This window comes from Platichthys flesus, chromosome 17 (assembly GCF_949316205.1).
Source record: "Platichthys flesus chromosome 17, fPlaFle2.1, whole genome shotgun sequence".
NCBI classification, from domain to species: Eukaryota; Metazoa; Chordata; class Actinopteri; order Pleuronectiformes; family Pleuronectidae; genus Platichthys; species Platichthys flesus.
The window spans coordinates 8,645,584-8,666,939 of NC_084961.1; the positions used below are offsets into that span (position 1 = coordinate 8,645,584).

General features: G+C 43.0%; 1 protein-coding gene across 2 annotated transcripts; it reads left to right on the plus strand.

Annotated features, from left to right (window-relative positions):
- Positions 1-147: 147 nt before the first annotated feature.
- Positions 148-20,043, plus strand: zbtb10 (zinc finger and BTB domain containing 10). 2 transcript variants are annotated; one of them, XM_062409911.1, is made up of 5 exons: positions 148-1,303; positions 7,870-8,896; positions 13,439-13,504; positions 15,707-15,882; positions 16,897-20,043. In XM_062409911.1, exons 1-5 carry the CDS (start codon positions 629-631, stop codon positions 17,176-17,178), a joined length of 2,226 nt encoding a protein of 741 aa, XP_062265895.1. In that variant the 5' UTR covers positions 148-628; the 3' UTR covers positions 17,179-20,043. The 2 variants fall into 2 exon arrangements, with proteins under 2 accessions (XP_062265895.1, XP_062265896.1); XM_062409912.1 differs by lacking the exon at positions 13,439-13,504.
- Positions 20,044-21,356: the final 1,313 nt, after the last annotated feature.

Here is a 21,356-nt window from a genome sequence, read left to right on the forward strand (position 1 = left end):
ATTCACATATCCACATATTTTTAGGTTATATTGTACAGAAGCAGTTTTATATATATGTTTGTGAATATAATTTAACAAATGAATAATAATCTCATCACTTTAAACATGTTTCTTTAAAAGAGACATGTTATTTACAAGTTGCTATAGTGTTCTGGTAAGAGTGAAATAAGGACTATATTATATCCCCTGGGACCAGAAGCGTGTCGGGGGGGGAGCACTTGTCAGTATTTGTGGATCTGAGAGGAGCAGTGGAGCCAAAGGAGCAGAAACATGCGGAAGATGGGTGCAGGCCGATCAACAGCACCCCCATCTTCCTTTAAAGCCGTCCCCTCCCTCTCCAGCCCCCCTTCTCTGCTCGAGGTGCATTGTGGGGAGGAAAGCCGTTGCCATTCGACCTCTGCGGGGCCTGCGCGGACGCAGTGAGAACCCTGAAATTCATTATGCCTTCAAAACCTCTATTTATTTCCGCATAACCTACATACTCTCACCGGGAGGGCCAGCGGCGGAGAAAAGCAACGACGACGGTTCATCTCTTTCGGGAAACACATCGTATGCACAGACGTTGTTTTTTCGTCGGAGGTGGATACTGTTGAGAAAGTGAAGATTCTAATACATATTAGGAAAAAAAATGTCCGGTGAGAGAAACCGCAGGTCGCTGGCTTTCCGAGGGGGTGGACTGGCCGGGTTAACGGGTTCCAGCGGTATCGGAGGGGGGAACTGTAACAGCTGGGAGGCCCTGGCCTGTCAAGACCGACATTTTAACGGGAACAGGCCAGATCAAGAGGAGGACAGGGATCTGGGGGCGAAAGGACCATCGCAGGAGAGTGTGGAGGGCGCTGGGTCTGTCAGCGATAGCACGGAACCCGAGGCGGAGGAAGAAGAGGACCCGGAAGGGGGCAGCTGGACAGCCGCGGACGGCGACGATCGTGTCGGCTCGGTGGAAGCGGAGAACGGGTCCAGGGAGGGGAGCAGCTGGACAGCGGGGAACGGTCCCAACAACGCCGAAAGCCAGGAGTCGGGAAGCGGCGCGACGGGAGGCGAGACGGGATCCAGGAAATCTGGGGTAGAGATGAGACCGCAGACGCTGCTTCAGAAACACTCCGTGTTCCACGCTCCGTGGCTGCAAGAATTTCCATGGCTCAAATTTAGCCAGAAGACGGGACTCATGTCCTGCTCCTGGTGTCACAACATTGCCACTAAAAACAGCGACGAGCTGGTGAAGGGGAGTCGCAACTACAAGCGGGCCTTGTTGCTGAGACATCACCTGTCTTCGGAGCACGGGAGGAATGACCCCACCAAACAGGTAACGTTAGTGCACGTCCATGACGCTTTCGCTTAGTTACCTGCGTCGCATTAAAAACCTGACACACACTTGTCTCTCTACACATGTCACTGTCTGTTTTGTTTGACACTCGTAATGACCATTTTAACAACTTCTAAAACACGCGGAAGCCGAAACAAGGCTGTTGCCGAAGATTCCCAATCCCGTCTCGCGGCTAATTAGCTAGCATCTACCTGCTAACCCGAGCTAGCAACTAGCTTAACGCACTAGCTGCCTGCAGCTCTGGCTGTCTTGTCGGAGGTAGAGGTCTGTGGAAAGCCCCTAGTGAGGCTAATGTCGACTAACTGGGTTATGAATGGCAAAAATAAAAACACACACGCGGCCACTTCTCAGCGTGAGAGATGTGCAACCTCTGCTTCGAGTGTCTTGTCCCCACATCAGTTGTGGAAGACGCACCAACCTGCCCCAGTGTGACACCTGCTAGCCGCTGTCACACCGGAGGCTGCCTCTCATACCGAGGAATGGACTGCATGTCACGGATAACTGTGAGTCATGTCAGCCTCCTACACGGGGTTAGCATCTCCCATCGGTGGTCTGGAGCACTTTTTATTGTACATGCTCACTGTACAGAGCCTTTTGTTGTGTCAGCAGCTGTCTTGATTGCTAGCTCGCTAAAGGTCACACAATGGCAAGGGCTCGACCCTAAAAGCCTTTGGGGAACCGCACCCCTACCCCAACCCCCCCTTGCCTTTGGCCTCTCATTCAGTTCTGCTGGCTCCAGGTCCCGGGTGACCTCTGGCGCATTTCTTCTTCCTCCTCCTCCTTCTTCTCCTCCCTTCGGGGAGCTAAATTAGAGGCATTGTGCTAGAATGACCCCCCAAAATCCATAGATGGTGTCACTTGCAGGGCCGGACAAGAGGAGCAGAGTAAATCATGTCGCCCAGAGGCTGACAGCTTGCCTGGCCCATAGGCTGTGAAACCTTATGAATGGCCTTAAATGAGGGGAATTGATGCCAGTTAATATATTGACATGGCATCACCTGACCCTGCCATCCACATATTTTGGGATTAATGGGCTCCAGTGTTGTACCATTGGGGCAGATCTTATGATTAGGGCCCCATCTTGCATACTCAAGATTGGAGTCTTATGTCTCACTAATTGGAATTTATTCCTCATTTATTTGATTGGCACATAAAGACAACATGTCAAGCCTGCTCTTGAGGTGAAATCATCGATGGTTGGTTTATTAAGTGTTTTTTGATTGACTGCTTTTAATCGAAAGCAACTAGGCCAGCTTTATATTTGGTGAACTCTGTCTTTATTGATGTGCATGCGGTGGTTTTTATTGGTTCCTTATTTTTATTGCAGTGTCAGCAACAATTATTTACTATTTTTCAATACCCTCATAAAAACCAGAGAGTGTCGAACATTTCTCCCATCAGTCCTATATTAGAAAAAAGGAATACGGTTACTCAGTGTTATTTGTACATTGCCACATCCAGCTTCATATCCTAACAGTGTTCTGAGCTGTCAGGGGAATTAGGGGCTCGGTGCTATTTGACTCTAATTTGTGAGGGAAGAGGATTGCACTACTACATTTAGTTTCCTTCCTTTGTACACGCAATCACTAATCAGAATGACTTAAAGTGATCTGCTAACTTGTACACATCTCTAATTGGAGAGGAGAGCAGTAGGAGTGGATTAGGAGCTTGGTGTGGTTTTTCCCTAGCAACAAGGACCCCGTACACTGTACTCAGAGGTTATCCAGGGCATTGTGTCATGGAGGATAGAGCTGGAGAGATAACGTCCCATTGCTGCGTAACTGAAAACAATTTCTATTAAATCATTTCTTGCTGTTTTGGTATTCTTATTTGAAAATTCATCAGTTTATTTTGTAAGCCTTTTGAATAAAACTGTAATCCTTTTCATAAATGGAGTCTTGTGGAAATAATGAGCAGCACTGTATGTTAAGCTAGGCTGCATTGTGAGCAGTACATTAAAGGGGAATTATGGTGGAACGAGGCAACGTCTTGTCCTATTCACCCATTCCTGACGTTAGTCAGGCCTCTGCTGCATTCGTTAAAGCTAACTCGATTAGCCTTAGCACACCAGGGCAGCTGTGGTAAATGTGGGTCTCTTTGGAGAAGGGGGCCGTTGTCCTTAATTCTCTAGAAACTGTCTTGTGCTCAGATTGTTCCTTATGCTCTCTGGTTAAAGGTTAAGATGAGGCAAAATCAGACCATTGTGTCTCTGCAGTTAGATATGAGATCAGACCACATATCTGGAACCTGCACATCAGTTCATTCTCTAGAGACATTTTTTTCCTTATGTTCAAAAATGAGTTAACAGGAATGATGAGATTAGAGTAGGATTCCCAGTTTCTATGTAATTCAGAGGATCGGTTGATGACATGGAGGGAAAAACATGGTACACCCACATTCGTTGCCTCAGACTAATTCCTTTTCATCACAATGTACAGAGAGACTATTCTACAACTGTAGTTCCACACACATCATGACACAGAGCTACACTGCATAATTATTGCATTAAGCTAGTTTCATTTGAGCTCTCCACAGCTTTCCTCTTCATACACTCTCTCTTTGTCTCACCCACTCCTGTGTTCTCTTTTCTCTCTCTTTTTGTTCTTTGTTTGAGCATCTACAGCAAATAAAATTCCCATCTCCTAACAGAGACACCTGCTCATGACAGTCCAGCAGTATAGTATGTACGTTCAACCCAGGACAGGAGAAGGATTGTGTAGTCAGGTTTGATAATTGGCATAGACCCATGTGGTTTAAGAACCAAAAATGTTTCATCTGCATCACAGTATTAATCTAAATGGGCTTAATGATAAGATAACACCCCTTATGAGAAATTCAAATACGAGGGGGCTATTGAGATATTTTCACCCCGTGATTCCAGTTAAGACAAACACCACACCCATTGTTAACAGTAAGTCTCCCCGCGTAGGGAAGGGGATCCACCCATTGCAGCCTGGTGTCTGCCAGAGAGATGGGATGTTTATTGGGGGCCACAGGTCAGGGGAATGGGGTGGGGTGGAGCCAGAGGGAGAATTCTTCTTGTTGAATCCATCAGTGACTCTACCCTCCCCAGTTTTTTCCCCTAACCCTGCCTCTTCTGTTGAGGCATTGTTAGGAGGCCGGGAGACACTCGGTGCAGCCCTCCCACACCTTGGGCCAAACGCACACTGCGGTATTGTTCTATCATCTTGGGACAGACGGGTTGGGTGAGGAGGGGGGAGGGAGGTACAGTAGATATAGGGAGTTTTGGAAAGACTTGTGGAGTCGGCCTCGGGGCTGGGTTGGCCATGAGACTGGATTGATGCTGGGTGGGGATAGACGAGGGAAGGGATGGAGGCAAATGTGTGTGTAAAAGGTAAACAAAAACTGGCTCCAGTGGGTCATTATGTTGCATGGGTACAGTGCTGTATCACATGATCTGGTAGAGGTGTGTCTGAGTGTTTGTCATGGATCTGTTGGCCTTTGGGCTTTGTGGTTTGTTTGGGTTTGTGGTTAAGTTCTGTTGAAGGGCACTATTCTCTAATTGGCAGCATGACTTGACCCTTTAGTCCGTCGACCAGAAGGCTTGAATCTATGTCCTGGTTAATCCACCTGTAAATCAATTGTGATTGCTGGTTCCCTATAGCATCCATGTTTTATTCAGATTCTTCCTCTCCTCTTTTCCTCTTGGATTCCCTTGCTGTCCGTCAGTCTTCCAGCCTTACAACTCCGGCTCAAATAAAGAAAACCAGCAACGTCATAACTGGGGGAGGTTGATATTGTCCCCACATTCCCTGTTGGCTCAGGCTGGTTTTGCCTCCAGCATCTGTTGTGCAGGGTTGGTGTGCTGGTTCCTTAAAGCTCACACGTGGCACATCTGGAGAAAGGATGCTGCTGCTGCTGATGAGGCCAGTATGGAGCAACTTATCCAGTACCAGGCTGTCCTAGCTTGACTCCAATAAGTGTGTACATACAACACACTCGCACGAAAAAGTCATATCAGAACTGCCAGGCAAAGTCTTACCTCTCTGGCCTGTTGCCTTGCTATGTGCGTAATGGATAAAAGCTGTGGGGAGTCATGGGGTTTGGGGGTGGGATGGCGAGTTGAAATGATAAAAGGATGTTCAAATTCTCCGGTGAAGAAGTCTATGAATACTCAAGGTTTTTCAAATGTGTTGGCTGTTTTTATTCAGTTTAACCCACACTTTCTTCCGACTATAAATGTGTGATTGAAGCTATTGTTTTAGTAAGCTAAATGTTATTCATCTTCCATTAGCACTGCATTGTTTAAAGCTTATTCGGTGTAAAATTATCCGTAGCGGACGAAGGCAAAACAGGAAAAACTGAAAGCGCATCTTATTAGTTTTGTCGCGATAGCACTCATGCCCTTCACCACACCAATATATTCCACCAGTGTACTCAACACGATGACCATGCCTCTCCAGAACCTTTGATGTGTATATCATGGAATAATTTTTTTCCTCCCACTCCTCATCCTCTCCGCCTCACCCACATGTACCCTGGCTCCTTTCTATGCTTGCGAGTGGGAGCTGCTGTGTAATAAGAGAGTGAGTGCTGAGCCCTTTCACAAAGGCCCACAGTGAGTGGACAATGAGCCTCAGGGAGAACATGGGCCATTGTGAAGGCTAAAATGGGGTGACCCATCTCCTTCTCTCCGCAGCACTTGCTTTTCGTGCCCCCTCTGCTCCACATTTTCTTCTCCGCCCTTTTTCTCGAGGCTCAAGGTCTCACTCTCTGCCTCATGCTCTCAATCATTTCTTTGTGCATGTCTTATCAAGCTTTTCTCCTTTTATGCTCCAACTATTTCACATCTTTTCACACTTCATTTTATCAGCTCTGTTTTTAGTTTATCCATCATAACTCTGCACTTCAGCTCTCTTCCAGTTTCTGTCTTTCTATCCTCCTTTTAGTTCTCTTAGCCTGCAAAGCACTCCCACTTCTGCCCTCTCCCTCATTCTGCCTTTCATTTCATCCCATCTATCTCTATCTCTCCCTCATTCGGCCTTTCATTTCATCCCATCTCTCCCCCTCCAGCTGTGGCAGAGGATGATAAGCCCCCCTATACTACACTGTGTGCCCAGGCTGCCCTGGACAAGAGCTGCAGTGTGGAGGGAATATGGGTGGGGGCTGGGTGGGGACCTCAGAGAAATGGATTTAATCTGAATTACTCGAGCTGAAACCCCAGCTGTGTGTGTGTGTGTGTGTGTGTGTGTGTGTAGGCAGCTTGGTTTCTCTGTGTGTGTGTGTGTTGCACATGCATGTGGGGTAAAAATGCAGGGCTCGAGCAATGTGAATTATTCTGGATTAGGACATCTGCTGTGCAATTTTAAAATGAGCCGGAGATGTATGCCACTGCATTTGTGCCATTTCTGGAAACACTACAATATAGACCACTTCGCATTTCTTGGTTTATATGCATTTTGGTTTTAAACATTTTACTGGGCGGTGTATTTTGTCTGAAAGCATGTATACATTTACCTCAACCCGAACTATGTGGGTTATATGTGCTGTGCAAGCTTATACATGCACATATGTGTATACTCCCCTCTCATCTGCTTTGTACCAGGCTGGCCCTTTGCCCTGGCAAGGTGGAGCAGGGGAGGAAGAATGGGGCTGTTACAGGGTAGCTCTTTACTACTGCCAGTTCCCCTCCCATCCTACAGTCAGGTTGTACCCTGTTTTGGAAACTCGTCCGCCCTCCTCCAGGCCTCATTTTGGCCTGTTTTACATCTACTCAATAAGTTAAAGGGATGGGACATTTGACATTACAGACGCTAAATGGGTTTAAAATCTTGAAAAACTACTTTCAAATTCAGCTTTGGAGGTAATTACCAAACTTGAAACTTGAAATTTTGGTTGAGCTTGAGTTACCAAAGATTTGAAGCTTAATACTTCTCCAGCATAAATAGATAGAATATTTCATTATATTAGTTTATAACCAACGCAGTTATCATAACATTTTCCTGCCAGCCACAGCGAGTAAAAGTTTCTTTCAGTGTCGTTTTTATCATACAAACGAGAGTCGATCAAATAGCCAGTGATGCAAATTTCGCAGCCCCAGTTGTCTTCCCAATTACAGGTTATTTAAAAAACTCAATTGATCGTAAATGTTTTTCCTAAGATAACTAGGGCTGTGCCCTCTCTGACTAGAGTTACACCTGATCAGAGATTTTAAGGTAAATTAATAAAAAAACACTGAATAAAGTGGTCTACTTTATTTGTAATTCTATGATACTTGTTTGTCTAGTTGTTGTGTACTGCAAGTTGGATGAAGAAAACAATTTGATCATAGTTCTGTGTAAAACTACACCTTTCACTACTCCACATACACCTCTTTCTTACCCTCACATAGCAGAAGCCTGTCAAACTTGTTTGACCCCTACGGCAGGTGCTTTGGTTTCATGCAGGGAACCCCGTGTGTCTTTGTATAGACAGAGTTACAGACAGGTTATACATGTATTTATGCTTGCTTTTGCAAATAACTTTCTCGAGCATTCAAAGGCTTCTCTAATAGTGTTTCTCTCTACCTCTCTTTCACCTAAAAGGAGACGGCAAGGCCCTCAGACAACGCCAGTCCTTCCACTAACTGCTCAGAGGAAGACTACCGCAGCAAGACCAATGAGAACTCCTACTGTTACCAGCTTCTCCAGGAGCTGGACAAGCAACGCAAAAGTGGCATACTCTGTGACGTCAACATTGTTGTCTCGGGCCAGGTATTCCGCGCACATAAAAACATCCTGGTGGCTGGCAGCCGCTACTTCAAAACCCTCTACTGTCTGACCAAGAGCGAAGACCAGGACCAGGCCACGGTCACGCACCTGGATGTTGCTGCTCTGCAGGGCTTCTCAGTTCTCCTCGACTTTCTCTATTCCGGGAACCTGCTGCTTACAAGCCAAAATGCCATTGAGGTGATGTCTGTTGCTAGTTACCTCCAGATGACAGAAGTTGTACAGTCGTGTAGGGCTTTTATAAAGGATGCCCTGAATATCAGCATCAAGCAGGAGGCTCCAGATTCAGTGGTGGTGGATTACAATAAGCGGCAGATGGTTTCCAAAGAGGGACAGAGAAAGCTGGACCGGAAGCCGAGCAACTTCTGGGCCACAAGCATCCTATCAAAGCTGTCAATCAAGGCCAGCAACAACCAAGTAAAAGATACATTGGAAGAAGAAGATGACAATGGCAGGGTGAAGGAAGAGACCAGCGACATAGAGGTGACAGTGATCGGAAATGAGGGCTGTGCCCTGGTGACCCATGGAGCCTCTGGTAACTGGACCCACCAAAATGAAAACTCTTCTGATTCAGCAGAGACCAATGACACACAGTCGGCGAGTGACCAGGTCTTCGTCTGGAACGAGCCTGCCACAGGTGGCGCTGCAGCAACACCTGCAAGAATGAAACGTGAGGCACCAGATGCGGCGGCCGGAAGCGGGCGGAGGAAAAAACAGACCACCACACGCCGTTTTGTCTACAACTTCCCACCAGAGCCTGAAGAGGGATTCGATGAGGGGATGTTCATCCAGCCTTCGGCCTCCTACCCCAGAGAGGACTTCTCCTCCCTCTCTGAAAATGCTGGTAAGAGGCTCCTTTGCACTTTAACCACACCCCTCACACACACTCCACTCCCAGTCCCTTCCCCTGTAAAATATTGCATGTTTAGCTTCGTAGTTAACTCATGAATTTCTTATTCCTATTACATTCATAACACACTCTATCAAAGTGAAATGTAGAGGCTCCTTTTTACAGTGCGGAGGTCTACACACAAGACTTGACTTTAAGTTCTGCTTGTACAGTCTAAAAATACACATTTTTCCTACTGGAAAACTAAGACAAAATAGTCTTAATAGTTTACATCTCTGGCCTGCATCTTATACACCATGTAGAACATTCAGTTAACGTTCAGCTTAACATGGTTTAAGTAGCCTATAGAGCATAAAGCTTAACGACTTGGCCAGGGTCAAAGAGCAGTATCATTATAGGAGGTGGTGGTGGTAACTCTCTGTGATAACCAATCCTTCCAAACCTTGTTAAGCAAAGAGTTGAGAAAGGAATAGAGGAAATGCTGAGAAAGAAGTACAGTGGCATAGATTCTTAGCTCACCATATCGGTGGCCCCTTTGTCTGAAAAGTAGCATTATGAGTGCATCTAAGGGTCTGTGGTTTCCCCTGCTCACTGTCTGAAACTTGGCATAAAACTGCTGCTAGTAGGAGACAGAGTAAACAAGCAGGCAGCATTAGCTCTGTCTGCACTATGTCCAATCAACTCAATCATTGGCTTCAGTATAGTCTGAAAAAAGTACTGTCACCCTAAAATGATGCCAAGTTTTAAGTCTGCCCTATTACGTCAAGTTAAAGTATTATAGAATGATTTACAGAATGTGATGCATATCCCCCATAAATGTCACATTTATTGTCTTTGTAATGATGGACTAGCATCTAAAATAAAGGTACGATCTGCCTCTAAAATTAGTTTTTTACTTGTGAAATATTGACTCATTTATATGAATTAGCTGTCACTATTTTGTGACCTATCTAATCGTGTCACAGGCACCAATAAGGTAAACAGCGGACTGCCTGCAGGGGATGACACTGATGTGACCAATCAAATTATTGATGACTGCACGAAAATAATGGATTTTCAAGCCTTCAATCAACGTCCCGCTGTTGCAACGAACAATGTGGACATTTGGTTGTCAAGCTTTTCACCAGTTACTCACTCCCAGCCGTGAGCTCCACTAATCACTCCAGTGGGGGTGGGGGGGTGTTTCAGCACAGGAACATGTTGCCACATCACTGCTGAGACTCGTTTCAAGGATCAGATAAGACATTTTGAAACAAAGGGTGATTTAGATTGTCATGTTCCATAGTAAATATTTAAAGAGGTGGAGATGGTTAAAAGCATAATTTGTCCTGCATTCATTTAAATCATAACTGTATGTCGTGGTTTGAAAAAAAGACTGATCCCTTCGACCTTTTTAAGTGGCATTCTCTCATTCTTACTTTTGCTCTCCTTTCCATTTTCTCTCTCGGTCCGTTTACCCTTTGACACCTTCTGCTCTATATCTCTTAATCCATCCATCGCTCCATCCTTCCTGTCCACGTACAGGGTACTGCTTGCAATAATCTCTTCTCTGAGCTCAAGCCTGCTCCTTCTGTCGGCCGCATTAAGCATGGCACTGTAACTATAATGATATCACGTATCGAGGGGAGTGGTATGGACTTTGTGGAGGCGAAGTGAGGGGCTGAAAGTGTGTGTGGCAAAAGGGAGAGAATTTTGTCTGTGTGTGAGAGAACGAGAAGCCCTCCCTAATGCAGGATAATGAAGAATGCAGGGGAAAGATTTCTTCCCCCAGGCCTCCCTAAATGCACTTCAATGCTCTTAGTGCCTCTGACTCCTCCTAGGGTTCTTTTTAATGTGTGCACAAAGTGGATCTGGGTGTTGTAGTAGCCTGGGCAGACCCTCACTTAGAGACTGAGTTTATCTTCATGTGTGCTGCGGACTCTACAGCCTTTTCCTCTTTTGTGTGCGGTTGTTAAGCCCGATGTCTCTGCTTCATACTATTTCTTTCAAATAAAGCTTTGAATAAGCTGTAAATGACCGTTTCAAGAAAGTTTGCCTTTCACATGTGACGAACGCAGCGTTTTTCACTTCCTGCTGTAAAAGGATGGTTTTCTTAACATTTTCTCAGTTCCCTTATGTAGATGCTAATCCTCAGGTCATGCAAAATTGAAGTTGATCTAGGTGTATCACTAATGCCATAAAAATACTGTGGACTAGCTAATGAATTCATTTGAGGTTTGAGCTGATCTTATGTTTACCTTGGTGTATGCAATATTCTGCATTTGTACTTTTGCATTTATTTAGGTTTAGTTGTAGTAATGTAGTCAGAGCACTCACAGAACAATATTTGTGTACAGTGCATATAATGATAGTCCAGTACAGATTATGAACAGATTATTGCAGAAGATTTCAGCTTGTGACGGCGTTTCCCACAATCCCTCCCTGCCGTCCACACTTGATCATTCTTGTATCACATACAGTGCTCAATTGTTGGGACTTGCTCTGGATGTGTGTCACATGAAGTTTACGCTTTACTATATATTACAATCCAAAGCAAAAATGAGACTGCGTATTTATTAGTCATGTCTTCTGTGGGTTATTAAATTATCCAATAAAGCTTTTAATATAGGTATAGAGAGATTCAGTCATGTAGAAGAGACTAAGGGGGCTTTCCATTTTCCTCTTGGCTTTATACTAGGTATCATAAGTTGAGATGAGATGCGCTCTGAAACTGGACCCAACCCTCTTGTACCCTCAGTCGTTGCATATTTAAGTTTGAATACTGGCTGGCCCAATTTCCCTCTGTGAATACACACGCTTGACTTTCATTTTGCGTCTGTTTGATCTGTGTGGTCATGCCCCAACGGCGGAAACATGGTCGCCAAAATGGAGCTGCTCTTCCTGTTGCTTTCTTTGTATTGTCACTTTTATGGTCCTTTTTTTCTCTTTAGGAGGTTGTTGAACATCTCAGACTGCTTTCACTGTTAGTTTTTATGAATCGATCTGCAAATTTCTTTCTTGATTTTAAGGAGCGGTGTGTAGGATTTGGGGGATCTATTAGCAAAAATGGAATATAATATTCATAGTTTGGAGCAGGTCATCTTCCACAGTGTCTGTCATCATGTACTGACATGTTTCTACAGCAGCCAAGAACTAAACGTTTCATTTTATTTTAACTGACCGCCAATCCCAGGTAAATAGAAAGTAATGGGTGGATAGGAGGGGTATTCAGTTGGTTGCAATGTGCAACCTCACTGCTAGATTCTACTAAGTCCTACACACTGAACCTTTTTAATCTGGTCTTTAAAATACCAGGAAACAGCCTGTCACTATTCCCTGCATTCCAATGTGACATCTTCATGTTTCATTTCCTCCAACCAATTAACAGCAACGTTTTTTTTATCCAACCATCAGTCCACATCTCTTAGAAAAGCAGTTTAGAATTTTTATATTCAAACGTGCAACAGTTATATATTTGGCGTTTTAGTGGAACATATCTTGGCTGCAGATCAAGTAGTTTAGCAGTAAAATGCAACCAACTCTTACAATAGCCAATCACCCTTTTCTTCCCCCAAGTGGTGTTAACTGGTGTTAGACTGAAAAACTTCTGGTAATGATTTACCAGAAAAGAAAAATGGTGACAAACACAACTTCACAGCCAGCCAGAGACTTACAGAGTCATGGGAGGGCGAGTGTTGTGGAAAATGAGTTGTTGAAATAAAGTTGAAAGTGAAGGGTGGTTTCATGTCTAAGTACTTTGCCATCGTTGTCTGCACTTACACACTGAACACTGAACCCGCAGCCAGCACTCACTCGTGGCCCATAAATTCTTGAGTGTTCTCCAAACAGCTCAGTTGGATTGTTTAAAGGGTGGGTGCTGCACACAGAACAGGTGAAACGCATTTGCATACACACCAGTCTCTGCAGGAGCGTGCACACAAACACACACCCACACACAGTAACCCCTCCCCCAATCCCCTGTGAGGTGCAAAGCTGCCAGGGGCAGTTCCCTACCCTCTCTAATCCACTCTAATGCCCTGGGGTTGTCCTCACTATTCCAAATATTGACCCAGGGAGAATAGACATACACACACTCTCACAGGGGCGTGTCTTTAATGGATTCAGAGCGCTGATGCTGGAGGAACCAGACACGCACACACAAACACAGGTGCTCACACAAGTGCTCACAAAAGCTGAGTGTAAGCTGAGCCGGTGTGAGGGCTCGACTCTGTCGTTCTCTAATTAACCCCCTCCCTCTCCACTGGAGCCCTGGTTACAGCACTAGTTTGCTGCTCTGGCCTGAGGTTCACGCTGCTTTACATATAGTAGGGACGTTTGTGTGTGTGTGGTGTGAGTGTGTGTGTGTGTGTGTGTGTGTGTGTGTGTGTCTTTGCCTTTGCCCGTGTTGTTAACTGAAACTCCCATTGTTCCAGGTGGGAGGTGGTTAGTTTTGTACACAAGGCATTGTGAGGTGTATGTGCACCCCCCACACTATCAACCACCTCTCATCTCTCTTTCTCCCTCTCACTTCCCTTGCCCCCCCTTCCCCTTTCCCAGAGCTGGCCAATCAGATCCAGTATAGCATCATCCAAGACTTACAGCAAGGCGAGTCCTGGGAGAATGGTAAGATGCCGCACTCTCAAGACTACGACTAAAACCTTGATTCAGGATTCGTCCACACTACTGTGTTTTGAGTTTTAAATCAAATAACTGTTGCTACGTCCACACTACCGCGGTTTTCAAGGTCCAAAAACTCCTTTTGGACGCTGGCCCTTTTCAACTTGGGGGTCGCGTTCCAGTCTGCACAGACACAGAGATACAGAGACTTTAACGAATCCTGTGATAGAAACCACGTTTGCTGCCTAACTGGGTCTCATTGGTCACTACTTGATTACCAGTTTATATTCAGTATCCGTTATATGTTGTCGTCGGTCAAAGGAAAAAATCCCAACCCTTACTTTTCTTCATTGCTTGTTCATAGTATTTCTGTAACCAAGCAACCAACTGCAGAGCAGACTGAGTGGGTGTGGGTTGTCCATTCAGTATGCTTCATTTTATACGTTCAGTCATTGTGGATGGTGATAAAGCAGCTGGAATAAAACCAGATGAAACGAAACTATAGCATTACACATCTATCTTGCTATTGACAGCAGCTCACGACTAGTAGTTATTTAATTCTATTGTTATTATCCAACATTAAATTAGTTCCTTAAAGACCATGCATAAAGTGGGTATAGAAAATGAATGGATGCTGTTTCCATGTCACCTCATCTTTTTTTTCTCCGACACAATGACCAACTTGGGGGTAGATCTCGATTGAGAGGAGCTGACCTCCATTGTTCTATTATGAGCCTGATGTACCAGATGACATGGGGTCATAGCCATTCACCTGCAATATGTACAAGTCTATTTGTCCAAAAAGAGAAAAGAGGAGCTCATGTTTACTTTATGATTTCAGTTTATACCTACTCACAGCTTCATGTGTGTAAATGACAGTGAAAAGTGAGTCCTGAGCCTCTAATACCTACGTTACCAGCTTATTACACTTTGACAAGTAGTGTCCTTGCCACACACTCTCACACACACTCACACTCACACTCACACTCACACACACACACACACACACACACGCACACACACATATATGAATGCAGAGTGAATACACAGGTGACCTGCTTCTTATCAACCCTCCTCCCCCTAGCAACCCCCCCTGACAACTCCTCTGTTGTTAGTCCTTGTCTCAAACAAAAGGCCCGACCCTGTTACCCCACTCTCTCTCTCGCTCACTCTACCTCTCTCTCTCTCGCACTCTCTCTCTCTCTCTCTCTCTCTCTCTCTCCAGTGAAGACTAATACTCAGTTTGGAGCCTATTCAAAATCAATACTTTGCTTATTTATTTTTAAGCCCTGCTCTCCTCAGATGCTTGTTAGCATAACTGTCCCTGGAGGGATAATGAAAGAAAGTGCTTGTATGAGGAAGTCTTGATGTCTTTATTTTACAGACAGAAGTAAAATTAAGAACATTTACTCCATCGAATTGAGACGCTGAGTGCAATCATAGTACATAAATAAAACATAAGTATAAAAATCAATGAAACATAGTAGTGTTGTGCTCATTCATGTTTTAGCTTGTGTGTTGCCAAGATCTTTTGATTGGAACATAATATATCCATATGCCCTCAAGATGTTTTTATTAATCATGAGATTATTAGTTGTTACTCTACTATTTCTATTGTAATTGAAGCTATTCCACTCGTAATTTCCACAATTTACATTATAATTGAAACTGCATGATTATTAAATGTCGTATAACAACAGATCCATGTTTATGCTTTACATGCTCTGCTTATGAGCCTGTATCCTCTCTTAACATCACCATGGTGAGACCTCCAGCATCATTTAAATTGAACTGCAGACAAGCGCCAGTTACTTAGCAACAGTGACAGAGCTGGACTGTGAAGGGAACACGGTCGCCACGGCAATCACCTGCATTTCTGCAGTTTAACAAACTTCCACAGCTTCGACTGGGATGCTTTAAACTCAATGGTTTGTGTTCTCTCTAATGGTCACGGCATCTCGACTCCGTGATTTGATCCAGACAGGATATTGGTTCCTGACACACCCGCCACCATCTCATCGGATTTGATGGCTGCAGCTTTTATGATAATTGCCTGGCTCCGTCTAGAGCTCATTAGTTGAGAGCGCATCCAGTCAAATTACAACTTCACTCAAAGATGTAAAGATCTGATCCTGGTGCTGCTAAATCTAATTCCTGACCTGACCTCTGGCTGCATTTCTATATTTCTGTTTTTCTCTCTGCTCCCAGGTGAGTCCTCACACCTAGCCCTCAATAAGCTCAAGTGCCCCCACTGTAACTACATCGCCAAGCACCGGCGCACGCTCAAGAGGCACCTGATCATCCACTCAGGCGTTCGCTCATTCAGCTGCGACATCTGCGGCAAGCTGTTCACCCGCCGTGAGCACGTAAAGAGACATTCCCTGGTGAGTCCGCACATGTACACTCACTATATACAATATACTCTTCTCTCAGAACACCTTTAAGATCCATTCAACTTTTTCTAGTAAACACTACTGTGTCACGGTCACTTTTTATATTGTTTCACCTTCATCGTGTTTGTATGACAGATTTATCTTCATCGTGTGAGTGAAACGAGATATTTTTAACATCTCATCTAATGCAGGGAGCACATAGGGTCTCTTGCAAAGTGGTTCAAAATGAATGGATTTGAGACTGTCCTTCATCCCTTATGTTTAATATAAAGGATAAGTAGAATATTACTGGCAGCACATTTTGACACAAACAAACCAAATAGAGCAAAAGTCAATTGACTGTTAGAATCAGCTAAATTGTATTTTATGCTCATGTTCCCTGTGGAGTTAAAAGAACTAAAGTAAATATGATCCCCGTTTATGTTTGAGGGAATAGTTCAACGTTGAGAAAACTGTGCTTATTATCTTTTTTGCTGGAAGAGAGTGATATTGAAATATGCATGTATATAGGTAGGTAAAGATGAAGCCACTGCTAGCAGCCAGTTGGCTTAAGCCTTGCTGCCTGATTTCCTCAATTACAGGTATTTGCAGTGTAAAAAGTCAGGGGGCACCTCACTACTCCGTGCACCTTCATCTGCACTCTGATGGTCTGGAGCTAAAGGGAGTAAAAGCTCAGACTAGATTTCCAGCAGGTTTAGAAATCTGATCAGAGTCTGCGACAGTGGTGCGCCAGCGAGCCTCTGTGGTTGAGGAGTTCACACATAGACCGCTGACAGCAGGTTGAGCACAGATCAGAGGCTTTTGTCTGCGACTTGCAAAACTCGTCTTCAATTGGCAAATAGGGCTGAAAATAGTGTAGCGGGAACTAAGCTTTAACTTGCCCAAACTGTACCTGTAAATGTCCTATTGAAAAATAACTGGTGAATTCAGAACTTCAAATGACTAATCTGACTTTTTCCATCCCCTTGACTTTCCTGTTCTCCTCTCTCCGTCTCTCTCTCTCAGGTGCACAAGAAGGACAAAAAGTACAAGTGCATGGTGTGCAAGAAGATCTTCATGCTTGCAGCCAGCGTTGGAATCCGCCATGGTTCACGGCGTTACGGTGTGTGCGCCGACTGCGCTGACTCGCACCAGGCCACTCAGGAGGGCCTGGAGGGCATGGAGTTCCCTCGCGACGAAGACTTCGAAGGCGAGGAAGGGGACGACCTGGAGGGGGACGAGCCTACCGACAATGACCAATCAAATTGGGGTGAGGGCAACGCTGGTGCTGCCCAGGAAAAGGACTAAGAATTTTCAAAAACAAGCTTGAGAAACAAAATAAAAAGTTGATGTTTAATATATATGTATTCAAAATCTAGCTGGTAAACAATCAACTCCAAAGTGCTATCAAACCTTGAGGTTACTTAATTGTGCAAGTATATGACGAAGAGATGGGTTAAGAAAAAGCTTTGGTAGAGTGGGAACTCCAAGATGTACAGATTTTATTATTGTTAAAATGTGTCCAACTCTGGGCCCAGAGCCCGCAAGAGAAAGATTCTAACGACTAATAATATGATAAATCAGGTTTTTGGTGGTGTACTTTTATTTCCTGTTATTTCGGGGGAGAGTTGGGCAGGGTGATGATGTAGATTTTGTGTTGGGGGGTGGGGGATGGGTGGGTAGGCCAATCATCTAAAAAAACGTAGAAAAAAAAGAACTGTTAATTATTTAATTTATGAAGAGAGGTTATTATTGTCTTATCAAAAGCTCTAATTTTTATTTCTGTTGTTTTTGTCTGCAGCCGAGGCACAGTCATGGCTGCTGCTTTCGTCTCAATCTGAGAGTATATTGCTTGGTGCTTGTAGAAGTACTCGGCAGAAGAGCATTATTGCCGACAGGAAGATTTTTAACTTGCTCTGTAGATCTTGTTTAGATGCGCTGAATATTATATTATTATTTCTCTTTCTTTTGTTCTTTCTTTCCCTGCAGAGATCTTGGAACCAAAAAATCTGTTTTGTGACTCTAATGTATGACAGCCATATTTATGATTAATTTAAGAGGGCTGTGATATGATGCCAAACAGACCGCACACCAAGATTTAGCAGGATACAAAAACTACTGAATACGCTAAAAAAAAGAAAGACGAGAAGGTTTTTTTGTAAAGCGGGAAAAAGCGATTAATTTAAAAAAAAAAAAAATAGAAAAGAAGCGAAAGTACAAGGGGAAATGTTATTGCTAGCTTTATACAAATCACGGCGTCACAGTAACACTTTATTAAAAGCATTTGACTTTCACTTAAAGCTTGAATTTTGCCAAATGACGAAACGTTTGGTGCTGTAATGCTTGTTGCAGAATACTGGACCTACAGGCTATATATGATGTTTATAATCATAAAGCTTAAACTGACTCAGTTATACATATGTAATCAGCTTAAACTATAGAACACTGTTGTGCTACGGCGACTATCAGGTAATGCTTTGCCATTATTTTTAAGCTTTGTATTTTATTTAATGCAAACACACACACATGCCATTTTGTAGAACTACCGGCAGTACTTGTAATTGACGTTCTGAGGACCTAAGTGGACATCGATACCTTTATACGTTTGTTTATATTTGGTACTGAGTTATATAATAAATACAATATATAAATATATATATATTTTGAATCACTTGAACGTTGGCTGTGAGGGAGAAATGTGCAGAAAGTCATGATGTGTGATGTTTTAACTCCATTTTTCATGTGTAAAAGGCATACCAGATGTCATCTGTTTAATTTGATGTAAGTTTGTTTTTATTTCTTAGGTCTGCCAGGTAGAAAAACACTTTGTTCCACAAAAAGTGAAGCTCTATGGCACCTCATAGACATGCACTTACTTTTGCGTTCATGAGAATAATTTTTCTTTTTGTCTTTGTTTTCTTGCTTCCCCAAAAAGCGGGTCTGAATGGAACTATATATATAAAAAAACAACTGTTGTGTCTTTCTTCCAATGCGCAACTTTTTTTATTAGACATTTTGTTTTGTTATTTAATATTATATATTGACTCCAAAATGCAATCAAGACTGTTAATTTCTATTTGTCCAACCAAAATTGTTTTTTTTAATTATTGTTGAAATATATTGTATAAGAAAAGCCAGGTGAAAACTTGCTTAGTGTAGAAAATCCTTGCTCGTGTCTGTAATTGTTGAGATTTTTAAATGTTTATATGCGACAGAATCATTCACTTTACCCTAGATACATATTTTGTTTTGATTTGTTCTTTCCAACGACGTTTCCTTCTCAATTGTTTTTTTCATTAAGCACATATTTTCTAACGAAACATGGATTGTTTGCGGGTTAAAACCTTGGAACAGCAGTATCTGTTCATATGCAGTGGATTATTATACAGTTATGTACTGAAGTGCTAATGATACAGACAATGTGTAACTTCCCTTTACTCTTAGTGGAAGAAGAGCTATTTTAAGTCATAGAGATGTTCATCCTCTTGGTGTCACTTTTACCTTCAAATCACTGTGGGAGGGGTTATATTATGGATATATATATATACATATATATATATATATGTGGAGATATATGAGATAAATATATATATATATGAAGAAAATATTATTTAACTAGTGGATTTACTTAATGGAACACCTTGACAGTCAGCCACAAACCTCCTGATGTGGTGGTTTATTTCCATGAACTTAAACCTTCCGCTTTCTCTCTCTCTGTTCACGCTGTGTGCTTGTTCATCACGCCATCCTGTTGTCTTGTTTGTTCTTTTTATACTATTTACCATCCTACTGATTTTACTGTAATGAATGAAACTCAAAAACTATGATGTATCATTTTAGATTTAATGCTGTATTTGTTATATGGACAAAAAAAAAACACGAAAAACAAAGCAAAAACACTACAGATGTAAAGCAGAGGTTTTTTTTCCCCAGCTGTATTTTTTTACGCTGTTGCAAAGGGTTGTATTTTTCAATTTCTCGAACTTTAACAGTGATGCAAACTCGGGCCGCGCCTCAGTGCCCTCTGAACACAAAGCAAATTCAGGTTACTCTTTTTACGTTTTTATCAAAGGTTTTCAAAGATGGAATTACATTTTCCTCTTTCCTCTCTGAATTGTACTACTGTTCCTCTCTCTACTACATTTTACGAATAAAACTTTGATATTGCTTTAACCTTTTTGTCCACTCAATCTACTGTGTTGATACAGTTCTTCTTATATGTTTATACAGAAGCAAACTTATTTATGTTTGTGAATAATGGTTTCAAGATGAATCCTTTCAAAACCCAGAGCCCCAAACAATGTCCCGAAAAGATTGATGCAGTTAAATACATAAATGTAAATATGTGTATTTCCAAAGATCTTAGACTACATGTATATATAGTATATAACTACAGTAGTTTTAGTTTCACCAGAGGTGGAGCTTTCTTGACCTATTCCACATTCTCTGAAAACAATTGCTTTTAATTACTATCATACACTTGTTAATTATCTGGATAACTTTATTGATCCAGTTAAAGGGATGCTATTGGATTGTATTCATCTCTTTGGTGGCAGGTGCATAGTACCCACATATACTGTAGCTGGGTCATTCCAGCACTTTAATTGAAGATATACAGCATGTCAAAAATAAATGAAATTTTAGTCAAATTACATTAATGAAATGTGACTGAAGTACCAAGAATAAGAATATTAGTTATCCTATGAAGGATTTATTATTTCATGACATCCTAGTTACTGATGGATCAGTGTGAGATGGAAACAATGTGAACTTCATTATGTAAATATGTTTAAAAAAAAATATGGCAGAAAATGCAAATATTCAAGTTCCTCAGAACTTTAACTGTACATCACTGTAGTCCATATACTTCATTACCTTTCTCCATAAGAAAACTCGCAAAGCAAATTATTAAAAGAATGATGGTTAATACTGAAGTAGAGGATGAAAGAACTGCAGCTTCAGATACGCTCACATTTACATTTCCCATGATGACGCCGGGCAGAGTCTCCCAACCACCAACATGTCTGCTGAACCCACACATTCACTCTGGAGCTCAACCCTCCTGCTCAAAACATTTCCCTAGGGACACACCTGTGGTCGGGCGGACACAGCAGCAGCAGGGTGACGTGCAGCAGGGAGTCACAGGTCTGGTGAGGAACTGAGATTATCAGAGCTTCACTGAGAAGCATCGAACCTTCAAGTCAAGGCAGAAAAGATTGTTTTTTAAATTCTGTTATAATCCAATGAGAAGTTTTGAATCATGAACTGATCCTCTCCCTCTTTAAAAGCCGCAGTGCTGCCACCTGCTGTTGGAACCTATCCTAACCCATCGTCTGTTTTTTCTCTCAGCGGACACCAGGTGGCAGTAGATCTCTTCACATGTCCTCGCGGCACACTCACAGTCCGCTCGGCTCCTGCACTGCCCCAGATACTCAGCGAGGCCAGTGATGGATTGAAATTGATTGACGCACTGATGCATTATGGGT